Here is a 12,265-nt window from a genome sequence, read left to right on the forward strand (position 1 = left end):
TTTGAAAAATAAATTATCCTTATTACCTTTCTAAAAGACTGTAAAACTTTTCAAGCCAATTTTTATTCTCACTAGCAGGACCAAATCCAAGTTCTCCATAAATATTTAATATACATAAAACACTTTTTTCTTTGATATTAAAAGTATTCATAAATACATCATTTTTCAAAATATTATCAAAAACACAAATCATTTGTTCAAATATTCCACTATTATTAATCATAAGTTTCTCATTATTCCATAACGTATTCTTCATTGGATTACGATCTAATGTTTTAGACATAATATCATGTGTCTCGTGGTCCAAAATTGAAGTATATCGCTGAGAAAGGCTCAAACAAAGTGACATAACACATTCAAAAAGACGTAAAACTATTTTACGATCTTTCATACCAGATGAAACATGTTCAATCTCTTCTTGATTCATTTGCTTTAAAAAATCATTGATATTAGCAAGGAATTTTAAGGACTGGTCAGCAAAAAATAACAATTTTTCCATACAGAAAAACTCTTTTCCACATTTCGTGTCTATTTATTCAGATCAAATACTTGTTTGTCATACACTTACATTCTACTGTTTGGTCTAAAAACAATGCTATTTCAACTCGTTTTTTTTGAAAAACTTGAATCATATATTGTAAAAAACTTAAAAACAAATCTATAAACAATTTTTTATTATCTTTTGCTCCAAATTCAAATTATTTTGAAATTTCATATATTAAAGATGTTAAATATCGATTAAGATTTTTTAATTTAAAATCAAGAAATGGAGGAAAAAAGAATTAACAAAAGGCAGAAACAAGATGAAGAGAATCCTTATCTTTCACATATAAAAATGAACAATTTTCAAACAAAATCTAATATTTATTCAAATAATTACAATTTTTTATGGGAAAATTTTAAAAAACATCAATCTACAGCAGAACAAGCACTAAAAATAGAGGTTGAAGACTTTTTTTAAATAAAAAAGCTAAAGGAAGCTTAGGAAGGGCCTATTAATCCATTTAGTGGTATAGAGTTTAGTGACAAGTATTTTGGCATATTAAAAAGACGAAGACAGCTACCTGTTCATACACAAAGGTTCGAAATTAATGAATAAAAGCATTTTTAACAAAAATATAGAAATGAGTTCCTTAAAATATTTCATTCTACTCAAATTCTTGTTTTTGTAGGAGAAACAGGCTCTGGAAAGACAACACAGTAAAATTTAAGCATTTTCAATAGAAATAAGTAATATTTCTATAGAATCCCTCAGTTTGTACTTTATGACGACTTGCCGCATCTGAGTATGTTTTTTTTTAGGTTGAAAAAGTTATGAATATTTAATTTTATGTTTTTTTTTTTAGATGGTAAACAAGTAGCATGTACTCAACCACGAAGGGTGGCAGCAATGTCGGTAGCAAAGCGAGTTTCAGATGAAATGGATGTTGTTTTAGGAGAACAAGTAGGGTATAGCATTCGGTTTGAGGACTGTACAAGCCATAAAACAATTTTAAAGTATATGACAGATGGAATGCTCCTTCGTGAGGCTATGAACGATCATCTTTTATCTCGATACTCATGTATCATTTTGGACGAAGCACATGAAAGAACATTAGCAACAGATATATTGATGGGGCTAATGAAAGAAATGTCACGAAAAAGACCTGATTTAAAAATTATCATTATGTCAGCTACATTAGATGCACAAAAATTTCAACACTATTTTTTTGATGCACCTTTATTAGCTGTTCCTGGTAGAACTCATCCTGTAGAAGTTTACTATACGCAAGAACCAGAAAGAGATTACCTTGAAGCAGCTTTGAGAACAGTTTTACAAATTCATATAGAAGAAGAACCAGGTGATATATTACTTTTCCTTACAGGAGAAGATGAAATTGAAGATGCATGTCGAAAACTTGCTATAGAAGCAGATGAAATAAGCAGAGAAACAGAATTGGCACCTATGAAAGTATATCCTCTTTATGGAACACTTCCTCCTCAACAACAGCAAAAGATTTTTGAACCAGCTCCTCCTCCACGAAAAGAAGGTGGTAAACCAGGGAGAAAAGTGATTGTATCTACAAATATTGCAGAAACATCTTTAACTATTGACGGCATTGTTTATGTAGTCGATCCAGGATTTAGTAAACAGAAAGTTTATAATCCAAGAATCAGAGTTGAATCTTTACTTGTTAGTCCTATTAGTAAAGCTAGTGCGGACCAAAGAGCAGGAAGAGCAGGAAGAACACGACCAGGAAAGTGCTTTAGACTTTATACAGAACAGGCTTATAAAAAAGAATTACAAGAACAAACATACCCTGAAATTTTGCGCAGTAATTTAGGCAATACTGTTTTAGAACTTAAAAAGTTAGGCATAGATGATTTAGTTCATTTTGATTTTATGGATCCACCTGCACCAGAAACAATGATGAGAGCTCTTGAAGAACTTAATTATCTTGCATGTTTAAATGATAATGGTGATCTTACGGCTTTGGGAAGAATGGCTTCAGAATTTCCATTAGATCCCTCATTAGCAGTTATGCTTATTGGAAGTCCAGAATTTTATTGTTCAAATGAAATTCTTTCTTTAACTGCACTTCTCTCTGTTCCAAACGTATTTATGAGACCAAGCACTGCGAAGAAGCGTGCAGATGAAATGCGTCAGGTCTTTGCTCATCCAGATGGTGATCACTTGACTCTTTTAAATGTTTATCATGCCTATAAAGGTGTCAATGGAGATGCAAATTGGTGTTATGAACATTTTCTTTCACATCGATCTTTACAAAGTGCAGATAATATTAGAGCACAGTTGAAACGTACCATGGAAAAAAATGATATTGATCTTGTTTCCACTCCATTTGATGACAAAAAATATTACGATAATATTCGTCGAGCACTCGTAAGTGGTTTTTTTATGCAAGTAGCAAAAAAGTCGCAATCTGATAAAAATTATTTAACAGTTAAGGATAATCAACCAGTTGGATTACATCCTTCAACAGGTTTTTTTTTTTTTGAGATTAATAAAATATTCATTTTATTTAGTACTAAATCATACACCTGAATGGGTTGTATATAATGAGTATATTTCATTTTATGATATAAAAGAATCTAATTTCTTTAAGATTTGTTTTAACATCAAAAAATTATATTCGAACTGTAACGTCTATTAAACCTGAATGGTATATTCAAAATATAACATATTTTCTTCATTCTAATCATTACAGGCTTTTAGAAATTGCTCCAATTTATTACAATATTGATGAATTCCCTACTGGCGATATAAAAACTTCTTTACAAAGAGTCCAACAAAGACGTCTTAGAGCAGTTGCACTTGCAAGACGCAATGCTAGATAATAAACTATGGTTATTTTATATCTATTTTATATAACATTTTCAACTATAATTAAATGATTTTATCTATTTTTCTGCAATCTATAAATATCATCTATCGTTAAATCCAAATTATTTAAAACTTTTATTTAATTAAATTAAAAATATATTGTATAAATAAAGCATAATTTATCTTTTTATAAAGGGCTTATGAACATATCTTCTGTATATTTTTAATCTAAAATAATTTTATTCTACTAATTACTTTAGTGGCGTCAATTTAATTTTTTTAAAGTTAATGAAATTTCTGGTATATTTAATGAAAAAAATCTAAAAAATACATTAAAAGTATATTTTATGGATCCCTATTCGTATTTTTTATAAAAATAGTTCATCACTTCGTCTATCATTACATCTGGTATGGGATTTATTTATACCGCAGATGATACTGGGTGTATTCAAATTATCTCGTCTGCATTTTCCATTGTACATGAGTTTTCAGCGTACAAAAATGGGCGTGTTACTTTGCTACAGTGTATTCATGAAAGTGATTTTTTGGTGACAATAGGCGTAAGTTTTATCGAAAACTAAACAAATTATTTTGACTATTTTAAGGATGAAGAAAATATTTCAACTCCAATACTAAAGATATGGTCATTTGAGTTATTAGAAGAAGATATAAAAAAACCAAAGTGCAAAACTACAATTAATATTAATAATTCGAATCCTTATCCTGTGTGTATTAGATTTATATTTACTTATTAATAAAAATTGTCAGATTTCATGTTTTGCAGTTTTGTACAATCTTAGTTATATTGCTATAGGCTTTACAGATGGAAGTGTATTGCTTATTAAAGGAGATTTGGTCAGAGATCGAGGATCCACACAAAAAATTGTTTATAAATCAGAAGAACCTATTACTGGTCTTTATTTTAGAGAAAATAAAAAAGTTATTTCACTTTTTATTATTACAACAGAAAAAGTCTTAAAATTACTTATTAATGTAAAAAATCAAACAAATTCTCCTGAAATCATTGATACAGCAGGCGCTTCTTTAGGTTGTTCTATAATGAATCAAAAAAATAATGATATAATTATTGTTCGTGATGAAGCTATTTATATTTATGGAATTGATAACAAAAACGCATGCTATACTTACAATTGTTCAAAATCTAAAGTTCTTGTTAACAATGACTATATTTTTATATTTTCTCTTCCATGCTCTACTTCTACAATTACTACTAGCATAGCAAATATTAATTCTCATGATATATTGGATATATCTCAGCTTACTATTATTGATTCTGAAAATAAATTTATTGCGCATCTTTCAAATTTTGAATTTTTTTTTAAAACAATATTTATAGAATGGGGAGATGTATTTGTTTTTTCCCAAGAAGGACAAGTACTATGGCATTATTTGAGGCCTTTTTTAACATAAATAACAGGTATTTAGAATACAAGAAAAACCTATAACAGAAAAACTTGAAATACTCTTTCAAAAACATTCTTATTCATTAGCTATTGATTTAGCAGTAGCCAGTGGTTATGATAAAACAAAGATAAATGATATTGTAATTAAATATGGTGATTATCTTTATGATAATAATGATTTTGATGGTTCTATGAAACAGTATATTAACTCAATTGAGCAAATAAAACCTTCAAATATAATTAAAAAAGTAAGTGCTTGTCTGTTAATATATTTTTATTTATTTATTTAAGTTTCTTAATTTTAAACATATAAATAACTTAATTGACTTTCTTGAAGCATTATATACAAAAGGATTAGCAAATTCTGATCATATAATTCTTCTTTTAAATTGTTATGCAAAGCTTCGAGATTCTGAAAAAATTACTAACTTTATTGTAAAAAAAAAAATAGAATTCGACTCAGAAGCAGCTATAATTATTTGTCGCCAAGGAGGTTATTTTGATCAGGCAGCATATTTGGCAAATGAGTCTAAAGATCACGATACATATTTATCTATACAAATTGAAGACAAATGTGATTATAAAAAATCTCTTGAATATATACTTGATCTTGATCCTCAATATGTATGTTAAATTTTTTTTAATATTGTATATTAATTTTTTAGATCTTTCCTTGTTTAAAAAAATTTGGGAAAAAACTTTTAAATATTCTTCCTGAAGAAACAACATTGCTTTATATTGATTTTTTTTCAGGAAATTTTGTGCCTACATCAAAAAAAATAGATTTAAAAGAATCAACTAATCAAACTATACCATTTACAATAGCAAATTACGTTCCCTTTTTACCATATATAAATACAAATAATATGACTCCTTCGAGCGCAGAATCGTCTACAATTAATTCGAATTGCACATCTGGTAAAACAAAAATTGAACCGCAGTATACTATTCCTAGTATTACTTCAATATTTCCTACTTTTATGGATAATAATAAACAATTTATATATTTTTTGGAAACTTTAATGGAAAATTTTTTAGAAAATAATGAAAATCCAGAAAGGGATTTAATATGTACTACATTATATGAAATTTACTTAAGAGAAATAAAAAATTCTAATTCTTTGATTGAGCGTCAAGATTATGAAGAAAAAGCAAAATCTCTTCTAAATAAAGAAACAGTATGTATTATTTTGTATTTATAAGCCTTAATTTTTCAGTGCCTCATCAATTCATTTAATGGACTTCTTTTATCACATTTGGCAGATTTTTCTGAAGGATTTCAGATACTAAAAGAAAAATCAGATACAAAAATTGATGCATTTCGCTATTATTGCTCTATTGAAGATACGTATAAAGTAATAGATTATTTAGAAAAACACGGTAATGCTGAACCAGAATTATATCTTCTAGCTTTAGGTTATTTTACATCGTCTCCTAAAATATTAAGTGATACAGGAGATTATTTTTACACTCTTCTTAAAAAAATAAGAGAAGAACGACTTATCACGTCTTTAGAAATTATTAAGATATTAAGCGTAAATTCTATATCTACTGTTGGTGTAATAAAAGAATATTTAATAGAAATTATTGAACAGGAAAAAAAAGAAATAGATAACGTAAGTATAATTTACTTTATTATTATATAATGTATTTGATATATAATAGAATTCTACACTTATTAATATGTATCGTGACGAGACAGAAAACAAGAAAAATAAACTTTATGATTTAATGAAAAGGTACTGAACTTTTTTTATTTTTTTTCTTATTATGAAAAGTGCGCAAATTTTTCAAGAGATGAAATGCTCTATGTGTGGACTTATTCTTAATCTTCCGATTGTTCACTTTCTTTGCAAACATTCATACCATCAAAAGTAAATTATTATTTTATATTTATAGGATTATTTTCATTTCATTAGGTGTATTAATGATTTGGATGAAATAGAATATTGCCCACAATGCTCTAACAATAACATCATGATTAAAGCAATCAAAAAATCACAAGATCAAATTGTTAATAAGCATAGTTTTTTCCAATCTCAGTTAGAAAATGCAACAGTAAGTAAACTAAAAATTAAATATATTAATAGCTTCAGGACAAACTAAAACTTATTTTTGATTTCATTTCGAGGGGTGCTTTATCTATGGAAACAAGATAAATTAATTTTTTGCAATTTACTTTTATTTTTATATTAAAACCATGAATACTTGCTATTATTTATTTTAAATTTATAAAAAAAATAAAAACTAATATTTTTTATAAAGAATTACAACTAACTTTGCATTGTAAGTCCTTTTCGGATTTCTAAAACAGAATCCTTATTTTATTATTAATAAGATTAAATGTATATTTAGAGATAATTTACCACTATTACAGCATCCAACCCGGCTTTCATTTGCAAATTAACCTTTTCTGGAATATTATTTTCTGATCCATAAGTTACACAAACTAAACCCGAATTTTTGATTACATTAATTAAACGTGGACACAATATCAAAGGTGAACATTCACTAACGATACCTAACAAATTCCATCTAGTTGCAAATCGAATAGCTTCCTGTAAAGAAGAAGATCTTATATCAGTCATTTTAGTAGCACCTGCATCTGTAAGGAACATAATCTAAAATAAATATTAAAATAGAATTGGAATAATTAAATACAAACAGGTATTGAAGACTTTTGTTTATTAGTTTTAAAACTATAACAAAAATATTTTACCTGTTTAAGAGACAATAGTAAACATATTTCAGGATGAAAGCTACTAAAAATTATGTCTCTATCTTTTTTATAGTCAAACACGAATTTTAAAACTTTAAATATCATAAACGGTTATAAAATAAGATTATAAATACCTGTATCAACCCATTGGTTTAATTCAATCGCAACACTATCCATTTCCTCATTTTCTGCTTCATACAACATAGCATATTCTAAAAATGTTAAATTTTTAAGTATTAAACAGAATATGCTACATACTACATTCAATATTAAACCCAACATGAATGGGTATTTTCTGCAAAATATTTAATTATGCTCGTAAAATCTAAAAAATAAGGTACCTTAAATGCATCTTCTAACGTCATAAAATGACATTGTATACTTTGACCACGAGCATTTCCTTTATAACCTTTAACCCTATAATCCCTGGTATGTTTTATTCGCTCATATAATTCATTTTCTTCTTGAAGATTAGCAAAATACTGGCTTTTTGAACGTTTCATTGATAAAGCATCCAATTTTGTGGATACAAAGGAAACCGATTGATCTAAACGTGTAGAGAAAAGTGGTTTGTCTTGTTTAGTATCAGATAATGCTAAAAACTAAAACATGTGATTAATTATAAGTATTGGTTTGATTGGTATACCTGTTCTAAAGTTAAACTATGAACTGGTGCATCAACACCTACAAAAATTATTGGTATAAAAATTATGATATTTTTTAAATAAATTACCTGTTTCTGAAACTAAAAAGTCATGATAAATGACAGGAACATGATCTTTAGTTAATTGTACATCAAACTATACAATTGTTATTTTAATTATAATTAAAAAAATAATACTTCAACATAAGAAGCACCTAAAAACATTAAGTCTATTATAAATCTATTAAGATATTACCTAAATTCGCCGCTGCGATAAATGACTTATATTATTATTATTATTATAATTTATTCATTATGAAAATACCTCTAATGTGTTTTCCCCAAGCTGTAAACTTTTTCTTGATGCTTGGTTTTTCCCAAGTCCTTAAGAAAACAATTAACCTAAATGCTTTGTATTCAAAACAATATACCTCTATGTCCAATTACCTAAAATATGTTATATAGTTACTTGACTTATAAAATTTTATACTCTTGTTTTAATCAATGATTCCCAATAAGTAGAACTTTTCTCTGACGTAATATTAGGATGTTTAAACGGTGTAACGACTCTGAGTTCAAAATTTATACTTCCAATAATAGATAAAGTATTCGCTTCTATAATAGGAACTTTTAATTCACTATTTAAAGATTCTCTTGCTTTCCCAAGATACGTTTTCACACTTGATAAAAGAGCAACAGCGCGTCCAATAAGTTTATCTTTAGTTTTACCGTATGATGGAACTAATAATAAATTAATATTATATTTTTATAAAAAAAATAAATACCAATATCAAAGAAAATTTGAACTTCTGGATAATTTGTAGTAGTAAAAACAATAGGTTCAGTTTCTATACGGTCATGAATTGAAAAATCCACAACAGCAGTGCCTTGTGCATTTTTGGCAGTAACAATCAAAGACAAAACACTGTTTAGTTGAGTAATAGACGCTTCTGTAAGGAAAGTCCTATTAATTTCTACAGGAGTTATATTTTTAAATCTATTAGTAGAACCCAAGGTAATCTATAAAAATTAAAAGAAAAAAAAAACATTAATAAAATCTTACAAGAATTACTGTTTTGTCTTCTATACATTGATGATGAGAATCTTTAGAAGTAGCTATTTCTGTCATAGGAAGATTTTCTATTGATTTAGATAACTCTGTTTTCATATTTTTCTGTAACTTTATATCATTTTCATGATCTATAAAAAATTTATGATTTTTTTCTTCATTAATTTTATCTGCTACAATAGCTTTTTGAACATATTCACGAATTTCTGGAGTCATTAAAAAATCAATACAATTCATATGACCTCTAAAAACAGCATGTTCAAGAGCAGTCCATCCAGAAAAATCTGTTTTATCGATTCTTGCATTTACAGAAACAAGTAATTTTACTATTTCAGGAAAACCCTCTATTGCTGCTATAAACAAAGGTGTCCATCCATAAACATTTTCTACTAATTCTGTATCTTGTTTTTGAAATTTTGTTCCATTCAAAAGTACTTTAACAGTATTTACATTACCCAAATGAACAGCAATATGAAGTGCGCTTTTCCCATCTTTGTCTTGGTGATTAATATCTAAACCTGATTCTAACAATTGATATACAATTTCATCATAATTAAATTTAACTGCAAGAGCTAAAGCAGAATAACTATTTAAATTCTCTACCTCTTCATATATAATTTTTGTTCCTGTTTTTAATTAAAATAATATTGTATAAAAATAAAGATACCATAAGAAAGCGGATCAACTTTTTTATTCATACTTTGCAATATATCTAAAATTTCTATGTTACGAATTAAAATAGCTTGATGCAATGGTGTATATCCTTCTGAGTCTCTCCATTTGGAGTCGTTTAAGTTATCAGTTTCAGGATTCAGTTGATTCCATTTTATCATGTAATCTAATATCAATTGTGTATTTTTAATAAGGCCATATCCTACAGCATAATGTAAAGGAAGTCGGTTATATACATCTCGACCCAATAAATATTTATAATAAGGTGGTTCTAACTTAGACAGCAAAAATCCCAATGGTTCTATATCATCTATAGATATAGAATTATTATTAGAAGAACTAAAATTTCGACCAAAGACACGTAAATTATTAATTTTTAACGTTGAATAAACCGTCCGATCAATAGATGGAAGTGATATTGTATCTTCATATATACTTTCAGAAGTTTTTTCTTTATTTCTTCCTATACTTATAATAAGTTTATGAATAAGATTTCTATCATTTATCTCCTCCTCTTCTATGAACACATTTAAACATGATAGAATTACTTCAGCACATGAAAAAGATTTAATCAGAAGAGAACGTCTTAGTAAATTAATAAAGAAATTTGAAAGACATTTATATCTTAATTTATCAACTAGTATTTGGAAATTTTCAGTGTCATTTTTACGAATAGATTCTTCTATTTTTTCTATAAGAACTGGATCCGTAGTAAAAGAAAAGACAGATGGAATAGATACAATCGAGTTTTTAGTATCATTAGTCTTTATATAATTTGAAGAATTAGCATCATTAATATAAGAAAGCCAATGATCAATATTTTCAAATAACTCAATTGTTGCTGTTGTTGCTGATGAAAGTACCATTACCTAATTGTCATATTAAATATTAATTTAATATATTGTTCCTATCTACTTTAGATTCCATATAATTTGATTTCAATGATATATTAAGTTTTTTATCTAATCTACACGTGTTAAAAATGCAAAATTTAAAAGTATTTACTTTTTTAAAATCTTTGTAAATCCCTTATTATTTATTTCTAAGTACCATAATAATTTCTGAAGCTCAGATTTTAAAGAAAAAAGAGAACTAACAAGATCTTCTTTTTCATCAATTTCAATATCAAGTTGTTGATGGTTTTTAATGAGTAAATCTAAATTGTATTTCTTTAAAATCAAATCAATTCGACGAGTAATTTCTTTTTTTCGTAGATTAAAGAAAGTATTTACAGATTCAAGATTGCTATCAAACAAAGAAAAGAATGCTTTGATCTATGTTAGCCATAATTTTTAATAAACAGAGTACTTACACGTCAAATCCGTAGGATTTTTTGATTTCAAAAAAATAGCTGAAATCTCTTTTTTCAAAACCTTATAATCAATATACTTTGAACTAATAAACATTAAACATTGCTTTTTTATATATAAAACATTAAAACCTAAATTCTGGTACTTTATTTTTAATCAAGCTAAAACATATCAGTTTGAACTGGATCAAAGAAAGTATAACAAACTTCTTTCCAAACTTCATTTTCAGCCTAATATTTTACAATCTTTTCATATTAATCTAATTTTCTATTTCAAAAATATTTTTTTGCTAATCCCTCGCTATTTTATATAATAGAAATTTAATATATTAAATTAAAAATTGATTAAATCGACTAATAACCCTTAAATACTTTGTTTTATACATATTTTTAAATTTTGGTCTACTAAAACTCGTTTAAACCTTTCCGATTCTCACGAGGTCTTACTAGTACTATTCAATCCTTAGTTTCTCAAAATACTATTTTATAATTATTTTATAAGTAAATTAAAAATTTATAAATAAATAACAATCTTTATATTTATAAACAGATATACAAGTATACATTTGACTTAATATTTATCGATATACATTTATATCTTAACTATTCCATTTAACTGTTTGAATATCTTGAATAAATATCTCAAATAAATACTATTATCCATATTTGAAAAACACTTTATGAAACCAATTTGTTAATTTCTTGTTGTGAATATAGAATTATTTATTTGTACATTTCTATTTTTATTTTTTTCTTATTTTACGTCCCACGTTGTCTAACTGTTGAAAAATAGGACTTTTACTGTATAATTTATGTAATAACATTTCCAGCATCCAAGTGACATTTTTTACTTTAAAGATCTAAATATAAATATATCAAGTTTACAATATAGATGTTCCTGTATATTTATAAATAAAATAAGTGTACTAGAATTTTTTATTCTCTTTTCACTAATATACACGTGTGTATAAATATAGATAACGTAAGCAGTAGAGACATAAATTATAGACATAAATATACATAGGATAATTCATAAAACAATACAGATCCATCATTGTTGTATGTATTTTTCTCTGCTCGTCTGCGTTGTTCACTTATAGAATATAC

At 26.5% G+C, this 12,265-nt stretch overlaps 4 protein-coding genes across 4 annotated transcripts; 2 read left to right on the plus strand and 2 right to left on the minus strand.

Moving 5' to 3' along the window:
- Nucleotides 1-22: 22 nt before the first annotated feature.
- On the minus strand, nucleotides 23-632 carry T551_03021 (uncharacterized protein; the record flags this gene model as incomplete). The annotated part of the gene is made up of 2 exons (XM_018375284.1): nucleotides 23-528; nucleotides 569-632. The coding sequence occupies 2 exons, from the start codon at nucleotides 630-632 to the stop codon at nucleotides 23-25; spliced, it is 570 nt and encodes a 189-aa protein (XP_018228492.1).
- Nucleotides 633-766: 134 nt separating this feature from the next.
- On the plus strand, nucleotides 767-3,336 carry T551_03022 (pre-mRNA-splicing factor ATP-dependent RNA helicase PRP43; the record flags this gene model as incomplete). The annotated part of the gene is made up of 8 exons (XM_018375285.1): nucleotides 767-943; nucleotides 986-1,080; nucleotides 1,123-1,200; nucleotides 1,246-1,286; nucleotides 1,347-2,981; nucleotides 3,025-3,061; nucleotides 3,105-3,161; nucleotides 3,207-3,336. 8 exons carry the CDS (start codon nucleotides 767-769, stop codon nucleotides 3,334-3,336), a joined length of 2,250 nt encoding a protein of 749 aa, XP_018228493.1.
- Nucleotides 3,337-3,522: 186 nt separating this feature from the next.
- On the plus strand, nucleotides 3,523-6,905 carry T551_03023 (uncharacterized protein; the record flags this gene model as incomplete). The annotated part of the gene is made up of 13 exons (XM_018375286.1): nucleotides 3,523-3,537; nucleotides 3,583-3,660; nucleotides 3,703-3,882; nucleotides 3,928-4,047; nucleotides 4,091-4,717; nucleotides 4,761-4,994; nucleotides 5,038-5,370; nucleotides 5,412-5,924; nucleotides 5,964-6,362; nucleotides 6,412-6,485; nucleotides 6,525-6,620; nucleotides 6,666-6,804; nucleotides 6,843-6,905. 13 exons carry the CDS (start codon nucleotides 3,523-3,525, stop codon nucleotides 6,903-6,905), a joined length of 2,871 nt encoding a protein of 956 aa, XP_018228494.1.
- Nucleotides 6,906-7,019: 114 nt separating this feature from the next.
- T551_03024 (glycerophosphocholine phosphodiesterase) lies at nucleotides 7,020-11,382 on the minus strand (the record flags this gene model as incomplete). The annotated part of the gene is made up of 21 exons (XM_018375287.1): nucleotides 7,020-7,064; nucleotides 7,113-7,367; nucleotides 7,412-7,423; nucleotides 7,466-7,557; nucleotides 7,600-7,677; nucleotides 7,724-7,760; nucleotides 7,807-8,067; nucleotides 8,112-8,149; nucleotides 8,199-8,265; nucleotides 8,307-8,323; nucleotides 8,365-8,389; nucleotides 8,434-8,492; nucleotides 8,540-8,555; nucleotides 8,599-8,849; nucleotides 8,894-9,128; nucleotides 9,172-9,803; nucleotides 9,845-10,718; nucleotides 10,765-10,816; nucleotides 10,855-11,116; nucleotides 11,162-11,244; nucleotides 11,291-11,382. The coding sequence occupies 21 exons, from the start codon at nucleotides 11,380-11,382 to the stop codon at nucleotides 7,020-7,022; spliced, it is 3,483 nt and encodes a 1,160-aa protein (XP_018228495.1).
- Nucleotides 11,383-12,265: the final 883 nt, after the last annotated feature.

This window comes from Pneumocystis jirovecii (genome assembly GCF_001477535.1).
Source record: "Pneumocystis jirovecii RU7 chromosome Unknown supercont1.14, whole genome shotgun sequence".
Lineage (NCBI taxonomy): Eukaryota > Fungi > Ascomycota > Pneumocystomycetes > Pneumocystales > Pneumocystaceae > Pneumocystis > Pneumocystis jirovecii.